The 26,428-nt window shown below is 35.7% G+C and overlaps 1 protein-coding gene across 1 annotated transcript in view; it reads left to right on the forward strand.

Annotated features, from left to right (window-relative positions):
• The window catches only part of htr4 (5-hydroxytryptamine receptor 4), a 173,255-nt gene that overhangs the window by 65,937 nt on the left and 80,890 nt on the right, over positions 1 to 26,428 (forward strand). The window contains exons 4-5 of the mRNA XM_073821097.1: positions 975 to 1,175; positions 18,363 to 18,516. Of these exons, the coding sequence (XP_073677198.1) occupies positions 975 to 1,175; positions 18,363 to 18,516 (355 nt within the window). The remainder of the gene's footprint in view (positions 1 to 974; positions 1,176 to 18,362; positions 18,517 to 26,428) is intronic.

Consider the following 26,428-nt stretch of genomic DNA (forward strand, 5'->3'; position numbering starts at 1 on the left):
AACATTGTTTTGCAGTCCTGACTTAAATCCAATTGAGAATCTGTGGAGGGAGCTAAAGATGAGGGTGATGGCCAGGAGACACTCCAACCTGAAAGAGTTGGAGCTCATTGCTAAAGATGAATGGACAAAAATACCAGTGGAGACATGCAAAAAGCTGGTCAGGAATTATAGGAAGCGTTTGATTGCTGTAATAACCAATAAAGGCTTTTGTATTAATTATTGAGAAGGGTATGAATAATTTTGGACATGCCACTTTTTGTTCAAATGTAAATAAAAGATGATGCCTCTTGTACATCGTCTTATTATCTTCTGGGAGGCGTCTGTGTCATTTCTAATAAAATAAAATAAAAACTTGCTGGTTGAATAGCTGGTTGAAGTCCGAATTTGCCAGAAGTATGAATAATTTCAGGCTTGACTATATATGAGATTTAGAGAACAAACAAGAAGTTAAAATTGAGCAAGTCACATTTAGACAATATATTGTCTGTTTCTTCCTGTTTTGATCATAAATGAATCTGTTTTTGAATGAATAATTTGAGTCAGTGATTCAGTTTTTGTTCACAAATTGTTTGAACAAATGATTCAGTGAGTCACTTATTTGAATCACTTGCTGTCAAATACTGGTGGTTTTAGTGTCATGTTTATTTATCCATGACAGGCCTAAACCAGCTGAAGTACCAGCACAAAAACAAGCAAAAAAAAAGTTTAATTATTGTTATCGAAAAAATCCTAGAAAATATCAAGACTTTTTGTCAATATTGCACACCCTTGACATCAACTGAAACCAATATATTTTCCCAATTTTATTAACTGAGACCAATAGCGAGTTCCCAGTTTTATTGAGGAATCATACGGTATTGTTTTCCACTTTTGTTACTGATGGGAAGTACCTAAGTTATAGAATTACATTTTTTTTTTCAGCTGAATTCATAAAAGAAGAAGAAATGAACATTTGCCTTTTGTTTCTCCCACAGGAAAATCAAAACCAACTACTTCATCGTCTCGCTGGCGTTTGCTGACCTGCTGGTGTCAGTGCTGGTGATGCCGTTTGGTGCCATAGAACTGATCCATCAGAACTGGATCTACGGCGAGACCTTCTGCCTGGTCCGCACCTCTCTGGACGTGCTGCTGACCACCGCCTCCATCTTACACCTGTGCTGCATATCCCTCGACAGGTAAAAACAAATGCCCTTTCATTACAGGATTCTCCTGAGCCGTCTTGGTTGCGTAGAAATCAAGTGCATTAATTGAAATTCCATAAACGTATATTCTTGGCACATGACTACGGCTGCTGTTGTCATGGCAGCCATAAATTGTTGCCACAGAGGACGAGCACTTGAGAGTTTAGTTCTGCGGACTGTGTAGGGATGCTGTTTCCATGGCGATCTATGTGCGGCCACACAAAGTCCCTCGCCAAGTAAATCGTCCACAACACTGTGATTACGAACCTAATAAACTCTTAAAGTAGAGCGACAGGAAAATGGTTAAAAACATGTGAAATGTGAAAGACTGAAAAACATCTTGTTGCTGAACAACTTAGAATTTGTAAATAGTCTTGAAACAGAAGGGTTTTCAGACTAGAGGAGCGCAAAGAGATACTAATGGGTCCAGGGAACATTTGAGAGAGAAATAAACAAGTCTTGTTTTAGGTACTGGATGTTCGAGAAACATTTGTTGTTATAATCAGGGTTGACAGTGATGCTTAATATTTTTGTGGAAATCATAATTTTTTCAAGATACATTGATTAATAGAGTTTAAAAGAATGTAATTTATTTGAAAAACAAATCTTTTGAAAAAAAAAAAGTCTTTATTGTAATGCTTTAACAATTGAATGCATCCTTACTAAGTATCAATTGTATGTTTATATTAAAAATAAAGTCTAGTTTAGTGTTTAACCATTTTTACATCATATGTCAAAGATTATTTAAAAAATAGGTGGTTTAAGCACGTTTCCCACCAAATATTGCAAAAACATATTCAAATGTACATTTAGAGACTCTTAATAACTCGAATAAAATCGAATGCCGTGTGATATATAGCAAAATGACATATTTATTTCTGAGTATGCTTACATACCATCTAGGTGCATAAAATATTTATTTTTTATTCTTTGCCAGTTACATCATTTGACATTTTCAGTTACATTCAGTCTTCACTTTCATAAAAAATTACTTAAAATTAACATAAATACACTATGTACATTTTATAAAAAATACCTGATGCATGCTATTACAACAAGTTTTAAAAAGATTTAAATTTCTCATCTTCTCAACCTTATTTTTCACTGACCCATGTCTTTATATATACGTAGATAGATAGATAGATAGATAGATAGATAGATAGATAGATAGATAGATAGATAGATAGATAGATAGATAGATTTTAAATAATAAAAATGAAAAATTCAATATTAAAAATATAAACATGTTTTAACTTTTAGAAACATGTTCAAGCATTTCTTTAAAATGTCAAGCTAATTATTTAATTTAATTTAATTTTACACAGTATAAATTGGTTTTATTTCAGAAAAGGTGATCAGAATATTTGATAGTCCAAAACATACGGAAATCTCACATGTAGTATATGTTTTTATGGAAAGCAACTTACAGTAGACATAATTACCGAAAACATCCGCTCGAGCTGCCGGAGGTTAAGTGCTTTACTCAAGGGCACAGTGGTGACAGTATACATAAACATTTCTTATGTTCATTTTTGCATATGTTTATGACTGACGATGCATAGAAGCTGTAGGATTCATAAGAGATTGTTTTTTTTTTTGTGAAACGTTAAGGTTGTTTGTTAAAGTGAAAAAGTAAAGAATTACTGTAACAACCGCAAGAGCAAACAACAAAAAAACACAAGAACCCCAAAAGGAACTGTTGTTTATGATTTTCTCAGTTTGAGCTTATCTCTTTTTTCTGTGTGTAACTTTAATGGATAATTCGTCTAAACTCTGTCAATGGGCATTCAACTGTAATCCGTTTTATGCTTTGACATTCTATTTAGTTTCTGGCCTTGTTCCCGTCGGAAGCAAACGCTTCATCGTGAATAATAAAAGGAGAAAATAAGAGGTACTCGAAGGCGGTTTAGTATCTCGAGCGTCTTGTGTGACACTGGCACATTGTAAAGCTACTCCACTTAGCAGTTCCATAAAGCACTAAGCCTTAGTTTGCACTTCCCTCTGGCGTGAACCACCCTTTCAGCTCTGGCCCTTTACCCCAGTGTGATGCATTAGACCTCAGCTCTGATATTCAGGATGAGCTTTGAGTGCTCAGCTGCTTCCTTGCTTTACGTCACTCGGCCCCTGAAGTCACACAGGCCGCCTTCCAATGCCTCGCTTGTTAGAAGGGGCATGAGAGTACAACGAGAAAAGGGGAACCGTAATATTTGGCTTGCTCTTTCTTTGTCTGACATGTACCTCTCTCACTTTATTCTGGCATATGTTTCCAATGACGTGAAAGTCGAATAATGATGTAACTGCCTGCATTGCTGCATAACCTGCCTAACTGATTCTTTTTTTTTGAGAGACAATATCTTTGTATAATGCACTTTTTTGATTAACAGCTTTGTAGACTGTTTACATTGAAGAATAGCTACGTTACATGACATTTTTTTCGGAAAAACCCATATGACCTGCTCTTTAAAACTTAAGTTTAATTAAGTTGGCTGTGCAAGTTGAATTTGATTAGCTTAAAAAATTTAACTAGGACTGTCAAAATTAACATGTAATATGCGTAACGCAATTTAGTTTTAACGGCACTAATTTTATTAACGTGCACGATTAATGCAGCGCACATTTTCTGTTTGACCCATTACTTAGCCCATAGTAAAAGAAATGGATGCACAATGGTGCCTGCCTAGCGAAAAGTGTCTAGCAGCAATACAAAACACATAATTGGACGAACCTAATATGTGACCCTGGACCACAAAACCAGTCATAAGGTTAAATTTTACAAAACTGAGTTGTATACATCATATGAAAGTTCAATAAATAAGCTTTCTATTGGTATATGGTTTGTTAGGATAGGACAATATTTGGCCGAGATACATCTATTTGAAAATCTGGAATCTGAGGGTGCAAAAAATCAAAATACTGAGAAAATCACCTTTAAAGTTCTCCAAATTAAGTTCTTAACAATGCATATTACTAATCAAAAATTACATTTTGATATATTTATAAAAGAAATTTTACAAAAAATCTTCATGGAACATGATCTTTACTTAATTTCCTAATGATTTTTGGCATAAAAGAAAAATCTATAATTTTGACCCATACTATGTATTTTTGGCTATTTCTACAAATATACCCCAGCGACTTAAGACTGGTTAAGACTTAAGACAAGGGCTTCCAGTGCGCGCACATCCCTCTCTATATATCTACATTTGCTCTTTTCAGCAAGCGGCAGAGGAGCAGCGCTTTCAGTTAAACCAGATATTATATTGCTTCCAGTGCTTGAAGTGGGCCAGCACTGGCACTTTTTGTGCATACCGGAACTTCTGCCATATTGAATGAATGCAAGCAGAGTCAGTCTACGTTAGGATTGGTGGTGTAGGGTTGATGCGTAGAGCCACATACGAGTATGCACACAAAAACTGCGTATTGTATGCACGCCAGACACATGCATATCATATGCACAAAAACAATACCTTAAATTAAAAGAAGCAGTTTTTTGCGATCACATAATTTTAAACGGGTAAACTCCTAGAAAGTCCAAGGATCGTGAAAGCATTCAAACAGTAAGTTAAAAACAGCGATAATAATGCAGAGAATAATGACTTATGTCCAGATGCCGGTAAATGACTCTTTTCAGCGATTGAATCATGATCATAATTCAGGAGTTTTTCAGTCATTATTTGATATTACTTTGGTTGTCTGACAACAGAAACACTAAAATATAACAATGGAAACAGTTTTGTTGAGAACTTGGCTGCATCAAATGGCAGAATGTGGGCACAGAGAGGCAAACAAATGTAATAATAAATAATTAATGGGCATTTTGCATGTTCAGAAGAAGTGAGCTGCCCTGTCCTGCAAATAACGTAAACAAATAGGCTTGTGTAAAGAGAGGTAATGGGAACCTGGTATTTCTGTGTTCTTTTTCTTTCACGTGCCTAATAGATATAAATAATTTATTTATAAAACATTTATGACCTTTGAAAACATATCTAGTCTTTATGCTCTATGTTGAGTATGGTTTCATTAATAATAAACATACATTTGCTTAAAGCATCCATATATGCCCATGCCTATGTTAATTAGAGTATTAAAAACTCGTGACAACCATGCGATTAATCGTGATTTTTATTTATTTTTTTATTAATTGATTGACAGCCCTAATTTAAACTTGACTTAAATATTTAGTTGAGCGTAAATGGTTGAGATGATCTGAAGTAATGGAAAAACATATGCTGATATGACTTTACAATGCATTTTTGATGCACTTAAGCAGAGTACAGCGCATGTGTAATTTCATATTTATGTTCTATGGATTATTTATGTTGAAATATGCTGCTGCATTTATGGTACACTAAAATATTTTATGTCTGTTTTATTGAACATTGCATGTCATGTTTACATTTGATGAAGTTGCAATTTAGTAAATTTAAATGTACTATCAATTATAAACAATTATTTCAAATGTAATGGACTTCCAAGTCAGAGCTTAGTTTTTTCTCTGGTGGAAATGGATGGATTCCTTCCAAATTGGGTGAAAGGAGAAACTTAGAAGAAAATCCAAACTGCTTTGTTCCCTTTAACAAAAATAGATGTGACCCAGGGTTTGTCAAGACTTTTTATTTTTAAACATTTCCTTAAACCCACAGATTGCCTCGATTGATAATAGCGATGTGGCAGATGTTTGTACGTGATTGTTTGGTTTGGTTTTAAAAAATAAAAAAAATCATAGGAAGAGATTTTTATGCTACCCCCTTCATTATCTCTGTGTTTCCGTTCATCTTGTCTTTCCTGTTACTATTTATCGATATTGCATTCACGCTCCACCTGGCATCTACTCCCGCACCGTCACGTGATTTCATAAGAACAGTAATGTTTTCCTGAGTGCGAAGGAACGAAGAGGATCCAGTCAGCTCGGCTCCACTCATTACAATCATAAATCTCATGCAAGGGAAATGGCGTGCATTCCAGCTATTTCACAAGTCATTTGCCCGTCTGAATGGTGACAATGAGGCTGGCCGGGTGTCCTTCAGGCACTCACTTAGCACATACAGCAATAATAGCCATGTCATCTCAATTTAGACTGTGTGAAATGCGCTCCGCCTTGTTCTTAAAAGCTGTTTTCTCCCATGTAATTCTTCTTCGGCCTTCGGGTTAGTAGCAGTCTCTTCTCATTTCTCACACAAACCTCACGCGCCGAGCAGCATGTGTTTAGAGTCAGCAATACACTGCGAGTCTCTTCAGATGATCTGCAGTCTCAGTGTTGATTTTAATGCTTAATTTAGTGCTCTCCATTATGCCTCCGCTCATCTGACTCATTCCAGTTGAATACTAATTGTAGGTGCTCGTTAGTTGTGTTATTTGTGCTTCACGAGCCGCCACTTACATATGTTTTAGAAACTTCTGTAGTTCTTCTTGATAATTGCTGTGTGTATCAGCAGGTGAGAAATTCATTGTCTTCTGGGTGACTTGTGCAATATACACGATAAGCGAGGTTATATACTTTATGGCGTTATAAATAGGTACAGAGAATACAACATGCACAAAGCCGTCCCAAAGGTTTTGCACTTGCATTGTGCTTACATCAGAATAAGCCATGCAGAAAATGACACACAGTGGAGTCATAGCACAAAAACACAATGTCAACCGGCCACAAAGGCAGAAATCTTTGCTCTCATTATCATTATCCTTGGCTTGTGGAATAGAGTTAACTGAGAAGTACAACTGCAACTATTAAAAACTGCAACTTATCAGCTGATATTAAAGAGTCGTTTCATCCAAAAATGGAAATATATATTAATGTATCGTCTAATGACAGTATTTTCATTTCTGGATGAACTCTGTTTTCACAGAACGCATATTTAATATTGTATGTCTTGTTGCATTCGTAGGTTGAAATTGGTTTTTCAATTCATTTTTTATTTGCAAGGATAATCCTTGGCTATGTGCATTAAATGACTGCACAATGTCAAAGTCGTAAGTTTGATTTCAGGTATTGGTGGGGACATAACTGCAGACAGCAGATATTTCATTGTTTGATCAAAATGATTGCAATTTAATAGTAGTTTAGTGGAAGGGACCTGTCATAGCATCTATTAAATTCTACACCCTTTAAAATCATAACTTTGGAAACTAATTCTCTCTTTAAATACAAAGAGGTCAAACAACAGATTAATGAGTTACTCCGAATTGTACTAAAATGCTTATGGGCATAATTATAAGTCAGTCATTGAAGTGGGTTGCTGCTTTTGTCACTTCTGAGTAGGATGTTGTTCCCTTGTTTGTTTAAAATTTAGTTCGGGTTAAAATTTTGTACTGTTTGATAATAATAATAATAATAATAATAATAATAATAATAATAATAATAATAATAAAAGAAATCCGGAAAAAAAATTAATTGTGATACGCATTTTGAGGTCTCGATTTGAATTAAATGATTCACAAACCTGCACCGAAGTTTCGTTCGTAGTGTGGATCACAAATCATTCAATTCGCTTAATAATTTGTGAACCCACCCTAAAGTTTCGCTCTGACTAAAATGATTTGTGAGGCCGCTCTAAAGTTCCGCTCTGTCCCAAATGATTCGCGAAGCTGCTCTAATGTTCCGATCTGACTCAAATGATTCGCAAGGCTGCTCTTAAGTTCTGCTCTGTCTCAAATGATTCGTGAGGCCGCTCTAATGTTCCGATCTGACTCAAATGATTCGCGAGGCCGCTCTAATATTCCGATCTGACTCAAATGGTTCGCGAGGCCGCTCTAATATTCTGATCTGACTCAAATGGTTCGCGAGGCCGCTCTAATGTTCCGATCTGACTCAAATGATTCGCGAGGCCGCTCTAATATTCCGATCTGACTCAAATGATTCGCGAGGCCGCTCTAATGTTCCGATCTGACTCAAATGATTCGCGAGGCCGCTGTAATGTTCCGATCTGACTCAAATGGTTCGCGAGGTTGCTCTAATGTTCCGATATGACTCAAATGATTCGTGAGGCCGCTCTAATGTTCCGACATGACTCAAATGATTCGCGAGGCCGCTGTAATGTTCCGATCTGACTCAAATGGTTCGCGAGGTTGCTCTAATGTTCCGATATGACTCAAATGATTCGTGAGGCCGCTCTAAGGTTCGGATCTGACTCAGATGATTTGCGAGGCTGCTCTAATATTCCAAGATTACTCAGATGATTCGCGAGGCCGCTCTAATGTTCCGATCTGACTCAGATGATTCGCGAGGCCGCTCTAATGTTTCGATCTGACTCAGATGATTTGCAAACCTGCTCTAAAGTTCCATTCGGAGCATGGATTGCGAATCAGTTAGTTTGCTAAATAATACAAGAATCAGCTCTAATGTTACAATCTGACTCAAATGATTCGCAAACCCGCTCTAGAGCACAGATTGTGAATCAGTCAGTTCACTAAATGATTCACGAGGCTGCTCTAAAGTTCCGCTTGCTAATTTTTGCAGATTGAAATCAATGTTAAGACGGTGTTTGTCAGGTTTTGTAATGTCTGAGAAGTGCTGTACTACAATCTGGTGACTGTCAGCGTTGGTTTGCGTCTGTTGTCGTGGTGTGTATCGGCCTGTAGAAATGCAGCCTATATAAAATCTTGCAAAATAACAGCCCTAGTAATGTACTGCCAGTTATGCTATGTAATAAAGGTTAAGCAATAAATGATATTGATAGTTTTGCCAATGAATCGTTACCACTGGGATTCATCTTGAGGGTAAACCTGACCTTCAGCCCTTTGTATCTTGGTCCAAAAACCTTTTTGCCAGCAATGTAATCCTCCACAGTCGATTGCATTAAAGCCACATGAATTAATACATGAATCAATCAATCCACAATTCACAAAAAATATTTTGCTACACATGTAGTTTCAATGAGAAATGTCACTGTTACAGAATTAGGTTGTGAATGCAGTTTCATGTTGACTTTAGAGATACATTTGCAACAAGTCATAGTTGCAATGCTATGTTATTTTTACTCCAAAACAACACAAAAGGTGTTTGAAAATAGGATTCATTTCAGTGTAAAAGCATGGTTCTGAAGTATTTAGTGTAGGATGTACTGACACAGAGCCTGTGACCTGGCAAGAAAGCGTATGTGAGTTGTAAATTGATCTAGGAGCTTTTGCTGTCACGACTATTTGCAGACTTCAGCAGCATGGAGGAAAGAGACCCAGATGGCACTACAGAAATGAAATGTGGAGTGCCGCACCTGATCAGTCTCCACACAGGGAACAAAAGAGCAACAGGGGAGCTGTCAGGAAGTCTTTCAGTGGCAGTTACGAAATGCCGTAGACTGCTGCGCAGTGGGCCTGCAGTGTTATTCCTCATTAAGCTGATGCATTCCTGTAAGATTTCATTTGAGGCCGTAATCATTTAAATACAAATGCACCCTTTAGTATGTGTCATTTTTATTGGAAAATCTGCACGAGCGTGATACTTTCCGCTCGTATCCCAGCTTCCATTTTTAGTATGAAGAACTTTGCACTTTTCTGTCCTAAACTTTATATGACAACAATAAAGATTGTGTGTTTTCCAGACTCGTTTTACTGCCAGTAAGAATTAGCTCTTTGAATCTGTATGGATGTCACATGGGCTTTTTGTCCAGACTACTAGATTTCTACAACTACTTTGAAAGCTGAGAGTAAGAGTCTTTGCATGAGTAATTTATAAACTATATAAAACCCACTAAAAATAGCAACACTTCTCTCATTCAACTCTGCATTCGTATTCCTTCATTTATGAATGAAGCTTGAAATCGAGGGAAATGGTCAGCAGAGATTTGAGTCTGCGAAAGCAGTGATATGGGTGGCTCTCTCTCGTGAGTTTGTAGTCATTAGAAGTGAGTGTCTGTTCATTCAGCCCAGACGTTTGCTTTTCATTTGGCTGGAGGTTAATTTCTCCACATCACATGCTTGTCCGATGCCAGCCAAGCTTGGAATTGGATTTTCACGCAGACTTTCGTGATGCTATTTCCCCCACGGACCTGGAACCTCAGGGAAACCCGTTTGCATGACTGATCGTTCGTACATGCTTCGGGAGTTGTGCACAAACTCACAGCAGATTGTGGATTCTGATCGCAGGTCTGATTTCAAGTCTCTGATCGAATATAAAAGCGACGGGCACCATATGGACAGTGCTTCGGTGCTTCTTGAAATTCACTGTGTGCTTTCAGAGGAAAGGCATGCGGTGGCCTGATGGGACTTGCTGCTATAGACGGATGATCGATAATTTATGGTGTCATGCTTTATCTAAAATTCGAACTTGATTATAGATGGTCACATATGTGACCACAAGTGTTGCTTTCGTCAATGAAAATTATGACTAAATATCGTCGTCAACGAACCTTTATCATGTGACGAAAACGAGACTAAATGAAACGAAAATGCTGGTCATGTGACGATGACTATAATAAAATGTATAATGCAATATCATTGACGAATAAAAACGAGACTAAATGTGGTTTACAAAATAAAAACTATGCTAAAATGTCTCTTCATTTTCGGCGACGAAAACGAGACGAAACGAAACGTTAGATTGATGTGCGCATGGCCAGTAGCCATAGCTGTATCCCTTCTAGCTTAAACCGCAGGTCGACGTCACTTTCTCAAGCCACACTCGTTATCAAGAAGATGGCTACAAACAAAGTTAAGTTTGACAGAGAAAGGGACCGAAGGCTGATCAGCTGTGGTTCGTCTTTGGGAGAAAAAGAAGAAACGACACATACATTTTTTCCTACTTTTTAGTAGTGATGGGAAAATGAAGCTTTTCGAAGCACCAAAGCGTTCCCCTCAAGTGTATCTAAAAAGCTTCATTACTCGAAGCTTTTCAACACGTTGTACACTAATGACATCTTGTGGTCAAAGGTGGAAAACGTTTCTTTTGCGTCCCAGATGTCAAAGCGATTTTTGGACAGTTTCATAAAATGAATCAATTTGTGCTACGAAAACCATAAGAAATATTTTACTTACACAAATGAATTAATCTGTAAATAAACTTATAAAAGTACAAGCATGATTTGTGTAGCCATAGATGATCAAAGTAAATTAGAATGAAAATAAATGTAAAATAAATGTTGTAATTTCAAATTAGAGCATCTTCCATGTCTGGAATGGATGTATTCTTGAGCTTATAAGGTAACAATAATATAAGATAACCTTGTTTGAAATGGGTTTGGCTAAAAGAAAACTTTTGTTTTCGTCTATACTACTAGGTACTTATACTATATTGACTGGGTTAAATAAAATTGCATTACTAAAAATAGACTAAAATACAATTTTCATTGACTAAAAACTGACTAAAATGTCATCAGTTTTTGTCGACTAAAACTAGACGAAAATAGTCATAAAATAGACTAAAACTTGACTAGACTAAAAAGAGTATGAACGTGACTAAAACTAATAAAAACTAAAATGACAGCTTCACACAAAGACTAGACTAAAACTAAAATTAAAATCGGCTGCCAAAAACAACACTAGTGACCACTGAGCCATTTGACGTCACTAACATTTATATTTATTGCTCGCGGCAAGGTTTTTATTATGTTTGGCTTTTCATAATGTGCTGTTTCAGGCTTCTGGAATGGAAGCATCCAAAATACACTTTTAAGTGTTTATTTTATTGTATTTTGTGTACTTACTAGCGTCTGTAGGTTTCAATTACACATCTTTAAAGGCCCTTTTTTTTTCAAAATATCTTTTTTCTACTCTACTGAGCTAGAAATCTCCATTTTAAGTGTATATACATACCAAACTTTAAAGGTTTTTACAAATATTTTTTTTTTATATACATAGTTTATCTTTTGCCTCATATTATACAACATTTTTGAAAACATGAAAAATTTAGGGTTAGGGTTCTATGATTTAATTTTAATTTATTATTATCAGTATTTTTTCATATAGAAAATGCATATGAGTTATACCAGTAAATGGTATACTTTGTTTATGTGGCTAAATATTGTAATAATATCATTTTGATGACTTCATTGTCAAACACGTCAATAAATAATACTAATTCAAAAAATGGGGACAATTTGGATATTTTGTCTTTTTGTGACAAAAATAATACAGAGGGAATATCCAAAATCCCCTCTGTAAATATCTGTTGGCTCTAATATATCATCAAATGAAAGAATTTTGAACTTGGCTTTATCCAGTGTTCAGCTTAGTTCCGTAAATGTATGCAAATTAATTTGAGATTTAATTAGAGACTGGATCATTTGCATATTCAAACATAACATTTCACAAAACTTGGAACACAGCATTTGTTTGCAATTCTTAACATAATCAATCAACTGGAGAAATATGGTTATCTGTTGGGTACATTTTTTACTGTATTCAGCCAGGGTGCATTGTTGTATCTTTTTTCTTTCTTAAATATTTTAATTTTTTAAACTGTACTGCCTTAATGGTTTGTTTTTTAGACAGTTTAATAAAAATAAAAAAAGAAATCAGAAAAAAAATTGCAATCAATGCTTTGAAGTCCCAATCTAAATCAAATGATTTCCGAAGCCGTACCGGAGTTCCAATCTGAATAAAATAATTCATGAAGCCGCTATGAAATTCTGATCTGAATCAAATGATTTGCAAAGCCACTCTGATGTTCCGATCTGAATCAAATGATTCACAAAGCTGCACCTAAGTCCTAATCTAAATGAAAGGATTCACAAACCCACACCGAAGTCCCGATCTGAAGCAAATCATTCACAAAGCTGCTACAAAGTTCTGATCTGAATCAAATGATTTGCAAACCCGCACCGAAATTCTGATCTGAATCAAATGATTCACAAACCCGCACTGAAGTCATGATCTGAATCAAATGATTAATGAAGCCACTCCTAAGTATAGATCTAAATTAAATGATTCACAAAGCCGCACCAAACTGAATTAAATGATTTGCAAGGCCACACTGAAGTCCCAATCTAAACCAAATGATTTGCGAAGCCACTTTAAAGTTCCGATCTGAATCAAATGATTCACAAACCCGCACCGAAGTCCTGATCTGAATCAAAAATTCATGAAGCCGCTACGAAGTTCTGATCTAAATCATGATTCACAAACCCGCACCAAAGTCCTGATCTGAATCAAATGATTCATGAACCCGCACCGAAGTCCCGATCTGAATCAAATGACTCATGAAGCCACTTCGAAGTATCGATCTGAATCAAATGATTCACAAACCTGTACCAAAGTCCTGATCAGAATCAGAAATTCACAAAGCCACTACAAAGTCCCAATCTGAATCAAATGATTTACAAAGCCACTTTGAAATATCAGTCTGAATCAAATGATTCACGAACCAGCACCAAAGTCCCGATCTCAATCAAATAATTCATGAAGCAGCTACGAAGTTCCAATCTGAATTAAATGATTTACAAACCCACTCTGAAGTTCCATTCTGGAAACATTGTGCATTATGATTGAGTTTGTAGCTTAATTCACTGTATTTTAAATAGTTTAACCAATGCAGTTTAGTTGGTGAAATCTCAATAGGAAATCGGTTGAAAGCTTCCAGCCTCATTCCATTGAAATGAATTTTCAGTTTATCAGTAGAGAAAAATAAACCTTTATTACATCCTATCACATCTTTGAATCTCACTGTAGAGTTGATCATTTATTTGATTAAAATAAAGGCTGTTCGTCCCTCGCCTCAGGTTCATTGGAACTGTGATGTTGCCTCAAGCCTGCCTGCTTTTTTCCACCACGATTGCTTTCATCCCTTTAGATACTGCTTACAGGTGCCACTGTGAAAAATCAATACGCTGGTTGAGCACATACACAGAAGTGGCTCTGTGACATCCATCATAGTCAGGGCTGTGGTTGGCATAAGCAGCAACAGACCACAGCTGACAGTCAGCCCGAGAATTGCAAGTTTTCCAGCCAGAATGTCTTCACAGCAGACTGGATGTAGGTGTGAAAGGCCGAGCGGCGGTAATTTGTTTAGCGCTCGCTAATATCAGCCAGAGACGCACGTGAAAATATAACCACCGAATCCCTTAGGACATTTTGGGCATGTGATGATTTTAATGAGCGTCTTACATATTGTGCTTTATGCACTAAAGCAATTGCTCTAATTGTGTCACCTCATTTTAATTATATTTGGTTTTATTAACGCTGGGTGAAGTAAATGCAGCCAGAACAATGAGAGAACATTAAGCCCATTATGCTTATGCTTAGCCTTGGCTGTGCTGTCCCAATTCAGCTGTTTAGAGAAATGGGAATACTCTAAGAAAGTGCACGACTTTCGTTGTGGGCAAAATTGATCCAATTCAGAACCGGCACTTTAATTAAAACAAAAAGAAGCTGGTGCTTACTACCTTCAAAGTTGCGGACCAATAAAAAACAAAGTAAACTTCACTGCTGTTCAATACTTTTTTCATTTTAAAGATATCAATACTTTTATTTAGCAAGAATGCATTAAATTAATCAAAAGTATAACAGTAAAGACATTTATAAGGTTTCAGAAGCTGTTCTTATAAATGTTCTATTCATTAATTAATTTTTTTGAAAAAAAAAATGGTTTCTACAAAAATATTAAGCAGCTGTTTTCAATTTTAATAATCGGAAATGTTTCTTGATCATCCAATTAGAATATTAGACTGATTTCTGAAGGATCATGTGACACTGAAGACTGGAATAATGATGATGAAAATTCAGCTTTGCATCACAGAAATAAATTACATTTTAAAATGTATTCAAATAGAAAACAGTTATTTTAAATTTGAATTAAATTTTACAATATTACTGTATTTTTGATTAAATAAATGTAGCATTGTTTAACAAGAGAGACTTCTCTCAAAAAACAGAACCTTTCAACATGGTTAACTGACCCAACTAAGTCCCAATCTGAATTAATAATCAGAAATATGTCTAGAGCAGCAAATCAGAATATTAGAAAGATTTCTGAAGGATCATGTGACACTGAAGACTGGAATAATGATTCTGGAAATTCAGCATTGCATCACAGAAATAAATTACATTTTAAAATATATTAAAATAGAAAAAAGTTATTTTAAGTTGTAATAATATTTTACAATATTACAGTATTTTTTGATTTAAAAATATAGCATTGGTGAGCATGAGAGGCTTCTTTTAAAAGACAACCTTAAAACTTGGTTTGCTGATCCAACACAACTCTAAAAAATGACCAAATGTCTAATTCAGAAAGAGTGCTGGATTGCATGAAAGTTGTCTGACACTAGCTGGGAATGATTTAAGACTGTGAGTAATGCTTGCTCAGTGCTTCTGACCCGCTAACAATACTTCCTCTCGCTGCTGCAAATCTCCAAAGCCCTAACCTTTCCAAATTTGTTTCAGAAGAATGATATGTGGGTCCCGTTCAAACGCCCCCATATAAAAATTCAATAAATTGCATCAGGATGTTATTTGGGGACCTAACGTAGGCATTTTAGTGGAGTTATGTTGTCAATTACACACAAAAGATGACTCAGAACACCTGTTGTGTTTCCAGCAAGGTGTCATTTCTGCGCCACCAAATGAAATTATAAAATGAGGCTTCCAGAATTTGGACGAGCATCAATGCCTTCAAGCCAAATTCAACCCAAACTCTGACCTGTAGGGGCACGGGCCATATTGACGCATTGGGATGGAGCATGTTGTAGCTCTGCTCATGCTGTGGTGAACACATGGTTGGGTTAGCAGACTCCATGGCCGGAGGCATGGATGTAAACAGGAACCTCGACACACACAGATTGAATCTTTGACACATCTGGGTTAAGAAACAGAGAACAAACAGAGACCTGTCCCGTTTAGTCGAAAGTCTGTAAAGTCTGTCCTCTGTGGCATTTTCTCACCCTTTGAAATACCAGACCTTTCCAAACATGCATTCTTGACAGCCACAAGGCACAAATTGTTCATCCGAGGCTGATCTCACAATGTGCTCTGGATGGCAAAGTGTGAGGCTTAGAACGTGATGGGAAGTGAAGGGCGAAAGGTTGTGCGAGGGGTAGAGACCTTTCAGGGCATGGTCCTTAAATCTTCAGGTTTTCAACAAGTCAGAGACTGTTTCTATCAAACAGAAAAAGTTTAACTTTTGAGCTTTTCTTGTGTTGGTAGTTGGTAGCAATTCATAGCAGTGGCCAGGTGTTTCTTCGAGGGCTTTTGCTGTGCAGTTACACTTTTTTATGACACTTTTGTGTGTCACCAAGTTATAACTAGTGCAGGTCAAGGATTACTTCACCTTTAAATTTTCCTCTCTCAAACTGAGTGTAGTCTTTGTTAGCTGTTTATTTAACAGTCAAGAGTTTTCTTTTTTCCTTAACCCTATTTATGGTTTTCTACAGAGACCAGTCATAGACTATACAGCATACACTAGCATTCAGAAACATTTATTAAAAATAAATACATACTTTTATTTAGAAAAGAATGCATTAAATTGATCGAAAGTGTGAGTTAGGGCTGTTCAATTTTGGCAAAAATCATAATCACGGTTATTTTGGTCAATATTGTAATCACGATTATTTAACACGATTATGACAGGGTCCAAAACCTTATATTAGTGATTAATTTCAAGATAGCAATACAGCAGAAAAAAAGCTAAAAAGAAAAGTTTTTTAAGAAAAAAATCAGTTTCTTCTTAAAACTACAAAATTCCTTTGTTCAAGAGCAGTGATTTATTTTTTCTTTGTATTTTTACATTTTATTAATATTAAGCACATAGATGGCAGAAGGAATATTTGTTGCCGCTTTAAGTGCCACACAGATCCAATATGCTGTTACAATGTACTGTTACTGTTTATGATCATTTAAGACATAACTGACAAGGGTTTACATGAATAATCACCAAGCGCCTCATTTTGAAATATTGTTGCGTGTATTTGACTGTTTAGGTGGCACCTTGAGCTAAAATTCTACTTTGAAACAAATGTCCGTGTCAAAATCTATGTTTTTGTTTTGGTTTGTGTGGCTTCGCTTACTGCCAGTTTATACAGTAGTATTTTGACACTCTGGGTTGCCAGTTGGTGGAAAACACTGCATACTGCAGCCACGGAAGCCAGCAAATGAAGTCAGAGATCACAGATTCTACCCAACCTAAAGCCTCGGCATCCATCTAAAAAGCTCTATGACCAGAGAAACATTAAAATGGATAAAAATGGATAAATCGCCTTCTATTGTCAGTTGCGCAATTGTGCTTGTTTCTGTTGCATGTTCTCAATCTTGCAACCTGCTGCATTTTTACATACTGCACCTTTAATGTGAACAGTGTCATTTAACCAACAACCTTGAGCTGATTAGAATGGCAAATCAGAAAGGTTAAGAATCTCTAGCAGCTTGACAGAATGTGTTTTTTCTGAGTCTTCCAGATGCTTTATAGATTGACATTTTGTCAGTCAGGGCCACTGACAGGTCATCATCCTTGAGGTTTTTCAAGGTTGTTGTCTTTCAGATAATAATGAAAATGCATTTTCACCAAGCCTGCATTAATTTGATTCAAAGTACAGCAAAAACTTAAATATTTTTACTATTTAAAATAAAGGTTTTCTATTTGAATATATTTTAAAAATGTAATTTATTCCTGTGATTTTAAAGCTGAACTTTTAACATCATTACTCCAGTCACACGATCCTTCAGAAATCATTCTAATATTCTAATTTGCTGCTCAAAAAAACATTTATCATTATTATGTTGAAAACAGCTGAGTAGAATTTTTTTTTTTTAGTTTCTTTGAATAGAAAGATCTGAAGAATAGCATTTATCTGAAATAGAAATGTTTTGTGCGTTATACATGTCTTTTGATCAGTTTAAAGTTAAATGTATTTTATAATGTTTAAAAAAGCTTTTTATTTCAGATAAATGCTGAACTTTGGATCTTTCTATTCATTAAAGAATCCTGAAAAAATCCACTCAACTGTTTTAACAGCAAATGAGCATGTTAGAATGATTTCTGAAGGATCATGTGACACTGAAGACTGGAGTAATGATGCTGAAAATTCAGCTTTGCAATCAAAAAATAAATTACATTTTGAAATATATTCAAATAGAAAGCGGTTATTTTAAATAGTAAAAATACTTCATAATATTACTGCTTTTGCTATATTTTGGATCAAATAAATGCAGGCATTAAAAATTTGACTGTTCTGTATGTGCAATTAATCTTAATCATTTTGTATGTACTATATGGCAGGACAAATGAAGAATATTCAACATCTTTACCTTTCCTTTCAGGTACTATGCCATCTGTTGCCAGCCGCTGGTCTACAGGAATAAGATGACACCGCTGAGAGTGGCTCTAATGATCGGAGGATGCTGGATAATCCCAACCGTTATTTCCTTCCTACCCATAATGCAAGGCTGGAACAGTATTGGTATAAATGATTTGGTGAGTCACATCCATCAGATGCTCGACTGTGTGCGCTGATAAGGTTTGTGAAGGCAGCCTGACTTTGATTCTTGTAATAATGATGTTTCTCTGATTCTCTCTCACCTTGCAATCAGGGCAAGTGTAGATTATTAAAATGCTCTATAAAAAAGTGCAGGGAGTGATTATAAGGGAAACTCGTGACGCATGCAAAGTTTTTTCAGGCATCTTTCAGGCCGCTTTTTCTATGCATTTTACAAAATGCAATTATGCATCCATGCATAGAAGCCAATCTACTGTCCATGTTTCTAGGAAAGCAATTGCAGTACGTACTGTAGGGGCTCTCATAAAAACCAGCTTTGAGGGTTGAGATGATTGAGGAGAAAATTAAATGCCACAGTCTCAGGTAGGGAACTTAATCCATTACTTAGCAGTAAACAAACAAATATGGCCCTGGGTGAAGACTGATGCACCATAATTAAGTCACGCTGGAGAAAGGAAATGGTTTAAATGTAATATTTCATGGGTTTCATGTGACACTATTTCTGGTTTTCAGTCTCTGGTAACTGTCCGGATATACTGTATCTAATACAGGCTTTCCCAAATTAGGTTTTGTGAGTTCAAATTGAGTGCGAAGTTAAAATAAATAAATGTGGCTACACAATTAATTTAAATAAAACACAGTATCTGAGTATGGTTTGGTTCACAGTAAATGCTGCTTCTCACAAAGCTCAGTCTGCGTTTTGGGAACACAATGTGTGTTAGGTTCACTTTATTTACATGTTTGCAAAGTTTTCAACATTTCTGTGAATAGAAGTTCAGCATTTCACTAGTATTCCGCTAAAATAACAACTCAAACATTTAACTTTCATGACATATGAAACTATAGGTCTTTCGGGCAAGTGTAGTTTTAAAAAATATATTTAAACTTTTGTCTGTCAAACAAACTAAAACCGCAAGCACAATATGGCTTAATCGCTTCAAGTCTGTTTTCAAAGTGAAGTGCGCACTTCGTTCAGGCGATCAGCTCGTGATCTGGTGTTTTCTGTGCCTCAGAACGGCTCAGTTCACAGTAAATGCGGTGAACTCATTTATTGCATCTACTGTGAGTTTAGCGCACGTTTGGGAATGCAACAGACACCAGTTATGCTCTATTTTCGCAGCAGATGATTACAGCATTTCACTAGATTTGCCCGTTTTCACTAAAGCCAGAGTTTTCCATCAAAATAAAGGCTCTACTGCAATTTCTGTCAAAATAAAAGCTAATAGTTAGCACTATAATAGTTAAACTGATAATCACGATTATTTTGTTTAAAACTATAATCACGATTATTCAAAAGAGTAAATGCAATAACATTACAGCTTTCTTTTAACCAACCTCCACTGACTACATATATACTTTATTTACTTTATTTAACCAACTGTGATAATACAAAACTCATGATTTTTGGGTAGTGTTTTGTAATCTGCTTCCTCTAGATTTTCTAGTGAATGCTAGTGTGATTAATCATGCAGCCCTAAACACATTAAATATCATATTGTGGACTTCATATTGAGATATTATCGAATATTGAGATTTGGATATATTTACATTTCTATTAAGTACACATTTATTTAATTTTACAGGGAAATTGTGATTTACAACCATGTATTTATACCTTTAAATTTTATATATATATGATAATAATAATAATATGCCCTGTGTTATATGTGCATCCCTATATATAAATAATTTAAAAAAATACTCTATATTGCCAAAAGTATTGGGACACCCCCTTCTAATGAACAGGTTTGACTAATTTAGTCATTTCCATTTGTACAAATATTAATGTTTAACCATATGATGATATTCTAGGGGATTGTGTTCTAATTTTACAGCAACAGTTTATAGTTGTATACAGTGTATAAGGCAAGGTTAAAAAATAAATAAATCTCAGCTAAACACCTCTGGTGTGACTTTAAATGCAGACCTTGAGCCATAAACTCATCAACACCAATGACTTGTACATACACTATATGGACAAAAGTATTTTTAGAACAGAAAAATGCACTTCCAAAACTGTGGCGACAAAGATGGAAACAATTCATGTATTCATAAATTTTATTTCCATCTCTATTGCAACCATTTTGGAAGTGTCGAAAATGAATGTACCCATAGTTACAAGTGATTGGTGTTTGGTGATGAGTTTTTGGCTCAAAGTCTGCATTTAAAGTCACTCCAGAGGTGTTCAGCTGGGATTAGGACAAGTTCTTCCACACTGTCTGAATCAATCATTTCTTTTTGAACCTGGTCTTATATACAGATGCATTGTCATGTTAGAATAGAAAAGGGTCCTGTCAAAGCTGTTGCTATCAAATAAGAAGAACACAATCCCCTAGAATATCATTATAGGCTTACACATTAGGATTTGTACCCATGTAAATTACTACAGTAGTCGAACCTGTTCATTAGAACGGGGTATCCCAATACTTTGGGCAATATAGTGTATAAACAATCAAAATAAAACACCTTCAAAAAATAATTAATCTGTTTACTTAGAATCGCAGGCCATACTTCAAGTGGGAACCCCTGAGATAATATATTTAAAAAAATAATTAAGACTTGAAGTGGTTTTCTCTGCCTGAGTTCGTAGCTTCCTTTTAACTACCTTTTCAAGAAAAAATAATAAAATAATTAATTAACATTCTATTCAAAGTAAATAGTTGGCATTCTGCTGTCTGGAGTGTCTTATGTTGGTTCACAGGCATTACATTAATGGCTACCTATACTTCACATTTTCACAGATGTGAATGAGTCAAGCTTCCCGTTCCGCCAGAAGCTCTTCTCAAAGGAACTAATTAGAGGTTTGATATTGAATATCAATGATAGCATTGGCCAAAGTCCAGCTTATTAAAAAAAGAAGCCTGATGTGAAATGTGCTTGCAGTTCATGAGTGTGTTTTTAATTTTTTTATTATTGATAATGTTGGTGTTGAGTTTAGAGCTTGGAGGGCTCAGCGTTATGATTTGAGAGTGCTGGGAGGAGCAGACAGAAGACAGACGCAGATGAACAGTGATTAATAGCTCTCATCAAGATACTTCCCTCTGTGGATCAAATCAGTACTAGGCTGTTTGTAAACAGTATGTATCTGTATGTGTTTAATTTATGATGCTCACTGCTCTAGATCAGATTTAAAAAAAAAACACGAGTGTTAATTTCGCTCATCAAGCTCTCTTCACTCACAATGACTCGCCATTTAGTCTTAGCTATTGTTCGTGTTAATTGTGGGGTTAACCACTATGTTTCTAATGTATGTCACTAATTGCACATTAATTAAATACAATAACATTTCTAATTGGAACATGGTTTGATGGAATAACAGTCTGAAATGGTTCTCTGTGGGTTTTTTAATGGCTTATACAGGCATAAATTACAAAATATGTGCAAGTTTTGGCTCTGTAGAATTTATTTATGTCTTCGAATGCCTCTCATGCTCACTAAGGCTGCATTTATTTAATAAAAAATACAGTAAAAACTGTAATATTGATAAACATTATTACAATTTTAAATAACTGTTTGCTATTGTAATATATTGTCAAACAGAACTGGGCACTCAACACACATTTTATAGATGTTAGGCTTGACTTGGCTTAATAAGGAAAAGGACTTGTGAATATTTTCACTTGTACTTGTGAAGAAACCCGAGTCTTTTATCCTTAAATACTTATATAACTGATATCCAAAACAGTATTTTTGTCACATGGCCTCACATCACAATATCTGTGTCACATAATCCTTATGTGTCATGATAGATAGGACTCTTATTATAGAATTTAATTACAGAATACAGTTTTTAATATATAATGGTAATGGATTAAAACGTATAAGTAACAGGTTGGATGTACATTAACCTTACATCTTAACAACTTTATAAAAAAAGCAGATTATAGATCATATATATTTGTCTATAGCCTATAAAACAGCTTTGTAAATAGAAATGCATGATTTTTTTAGTGAGCCATTAAAATACTTGAGACTCGACTCATGACCAAAGACTTGAGACTTCACTCAGACTCCAGTGACAAAGACTTAAGATTTGACTCAAACTCCATTGACAAAGACTTAAGATTTTACTAAGACTCCATTGACAAAGACTTCAGACTTGACTCAGACCCCAGTGACAAAGACTTCAGACTCGACTCGGACTCATGATCGAAAGACTTCAGACTTGACTCTGACTCCAGCGACAAAGACTTCAGACTTGACTCAGACTCCAGTGACAAAGACTTGAGACTTGATTTAGACTCCAGCGACAAAGACTTGAGACTTTACTCAGACTCCAGCGACAAAGACTTCAAACTTGACTCAGACTCCAGCGACAAAGACTTCAGACTTGACTCGGACTCATGATCGAAAGACTTGAGACTTGACTCAGACTCCAGCGACAAAGACTTCAGACTTGACTCGGACTCATGATCGAAAGACTTGAGACTTGACTCAGACTCCAGCGACAAAGACTTCAGACTTGACTCGGACTCATGATCGAAATACTTCAGACTTGACTCTGACTCTATTGACAAAGACTTCAGACTTTACTCAGACTCCAGCAACAAAGACTTCAGACTAGACAACTTGACTCAGACTCCAGCAACAAAGACTGGAGACTCGACTCTGACTCCAGTGACAAAGACTTCAGACTTGATTTAGACTCCAACGACAGACACTTCAGACTTGACTTAGACTCCAGTGACAAAGACTTCAGACTTGACTTAGACTCCAGCGACAAAGACTTCAGACTTGACTCAGACTCCAGTGACAAAGACTTCAGACTTGACTCAGACTCCAGCGACAAAGACTTCAGACTTGACTCAGACTCCAGCAACAAAGACTTCAGACTAGCCAACTTGACTCAGACTCCAGCAACAAAGACTTGAGACTCGACTCTGACTCGTGACCAAAGACTTGACACTTGACTCAGACTCCAGTGACAAAGACTTCAGACTTGATTTAGACTCCAACGACAAACACTTCAGACTTGACTTAGACTCTAGCGACAAAGACTTCAGACTTGACTCAGACTCCAGTGACAAAGACTTGAGACTTGATTTAGACTCCAGTGACAAAGACTTGAGACTTGACTCAGACTCCAGCGACAAAGACTTCAGACTTGACTCAGACTCCAGCGACAAAGATTTCAGACTTGACTCAGACTCCAGCGACAAAGACTTCCAACTTGACTTGGACTCAGACAAATTAAAGTCTTGTGAACATCTCTGTTGTAAAATGTAATTTATTCCTGTGATGCAAAGTTACATTTTTGGCATCATTACTCCAGTCCTTAGTGTCACATGATCCTTCAGAAATTATTTTAATATGCAGATTTGATGCTCAAGAACCTAATAAAGTAATAATTGTATTACAACCATTAATGTTGAAAATGGTAGTACTGCTTAATATTTTTCTGGAAACAGTTACTTTTATCTTTTTTGATGAATAGAAAATTCAAAATAACAGTATTTATTTGAAATAAGAATCTTTTATAACAGTATAAATGTCTCTACTAAGACTTTTGTCATCAATTTAATGCATGCTTGCTGAATAAAAGTAATAACTTCTTTTGAAATAAAAAAAAACTCTTACTGACCCCAAACTTTTGCTAAAGCTGCTGTTTTTAAACAGCACTCTCTTTATGATCTGTACTGCACAGTATGGATTACGTCAAAAGCACATAGCTAATGGCAGCAGGTATGTGCTAGAGACAGACAGCAAATGAGTCAAGACACTTAGCTCTGTCTCTGTGATTTTACTCAGACAAGCTGTCATTGTCCAAGAGAGGGTGACGTCACTGTCTGTTCACACTATGTGGATTTAATGAGTGTGCATGTCGTTCCCAAAAATTAACAAAGACTAGTAAGTATGTACGATTGACAGCTGTCGTGTATATATGGCCATAAACAGTGGTGGACTAAGTACACATATCAAGTACTTGAGTAAATGTACAGAAATGTATAATAAAATCTTACTCCAGTGAAAGTAAAAGTAGTACTTTTTAAATTTTACCCAAGTGAAAGTACAAAAGTACTCGATTTATTTATGTACTTAAGTAAAAAAGTACTGATAGGTAGATTTTTTTTGCAATTTTATATAGGCTACTCCATTTTTAATTTTATATTAGCATATATTTTTTATAATCCTACCTGGGATTTCTAACACTGCGATGTACCTGAGAGAAAACATATTTGACCATCTAATTTTCACCAGTAAGAAGAAAGTGTTTTAAAGCTTGTTGTTTTGCAGAACGTCACAGTTATATATGACATGAGAATAAGGCCTGAAGTTAGGAATTGTAAGGAACATATAATTATATTTTAATAATGACTTTTTTCTTCTCAAACCTTGTCAAACCTGGCCAAATGCTCCCAGAGGGCATCACTTCCCCCACTTTGATAATTAATGTAGTTACTATGTTCTGAACATCACATCCTTTCTTTTTTCTCTCAGATGTAATCTATCTAGGTGGTTAAAAAACATGTACTTTATATCTAAAAATGACCTCAACTTACAACCAGCAAGTTTGTTAGCTAGACAGTTAGCATCAGCTAACAGTATTTACTTATTTTCAGTATGGTTATGAATAAACATCCATATCTGTTGATGTTTGTATACTCTTGATAAACAATATAAACACAGACGTCACATAGATCTAAATGTGTTGCATTTTAATAAAACTGCTAACGTTACAGCAGCAGGAAATATAAACATGCATGAGTTATTTTATTGTTTCATTTTTTGACCTCAAACATTGAGACACTAATGCTGATGTGTCTGCATTCAAGCATTTCAATTGGCTTAAATGGATCACCCTTCACAGCAGATTTAGTTCACAAACAACTGACAGTTTTGACCTAAATATGATTTTCAGTTAACAATAATTAATCCTAAAATTCCACATTAGTGACCTACTTTTTGCAACATCATTCGTGCGCGCGCACAAGATCTCCGGTTCTTACTTGTGAATTTAGTTCACAGTTCACTCTAAATGGATCATTTGAATCAGCGAGTTGTCGACTCGAGAACAGCTGCAATCGGATCCGATTTAACAGGTTCATTGAAAAGAATCAGTTTGTTCATGAATCAGACACCGCTTCTGTGTCTTGGAGCATGTGATATATTATAAGGAGTAATGAAATGTTTTATGAAATGTAGTAAAGTAAAAAGTACAATCATACGCTCTAAACGGATCATTTGAATCAGTGAGTTGTCTTCTCGAGAACAGCTGCAATCGGATGATTCCAATTCGTGAATGAATCGTTTGGTGCGATTTGAGAACCGATTTAACAGGTTGATGTAAAAGAATCAGTTTGTTCATGAATCAGACACCGCTTCTGCATCTCAGACCATGTGATATATTATAAGGAGTAACAATATGTTTTATGAAATGTAGTGAAGTAAAAAGTACAATCTTACGCTCTAAACGGATCATTTGAATCAGTGAGTTGTCTTCTCGAGAACAGCTGCAATTGGATCATTCCAGTTCGTGAATGAATCGTTTGGTGCGATTTGAGAACTGATTTTAGAACCGATATAACAGGTTCATTGAAAAGAATCAGTTTGTTCATGAATCAGACACCGCTTCTGCTATTCTTCTTCTTCTATTATAAGAAGTAACGATATGTTTTATGAAATGTAGTGACGTAAAAAATATGATCTTATGCTTTGCAATGTAGTGAAGTAAAAGTAAAAGTCACTCAAAATAAAACTACTACAGTAAAGTGCAGATACTTGAAAAATGTACTTAAGTACAGTAACATCCGCCCCTGGTCATTAAGATGACATTCATAGAGAATTATGGGTGAGGGTCATACCTCACGATAGTTTGAATGTGTCATCACACCCTGAATGACTTTCCAAAATCTTTCCACAGTTGAGGACTTCATGCATCAGAGGCTGAAT

Source organism: Garra rufa, chromosome 16 (genome assembly GCF_049309525.1).
Source record: "Garra rufa chromosome 16, GarRuf1.0, whole genome shotgun sequence".
Lineage (NCBI taxonomy): Eukaryota > Metazoa > Chordata > Actinopteri > Cypriniformes > Cyprinidae > Garra > Garra rufa.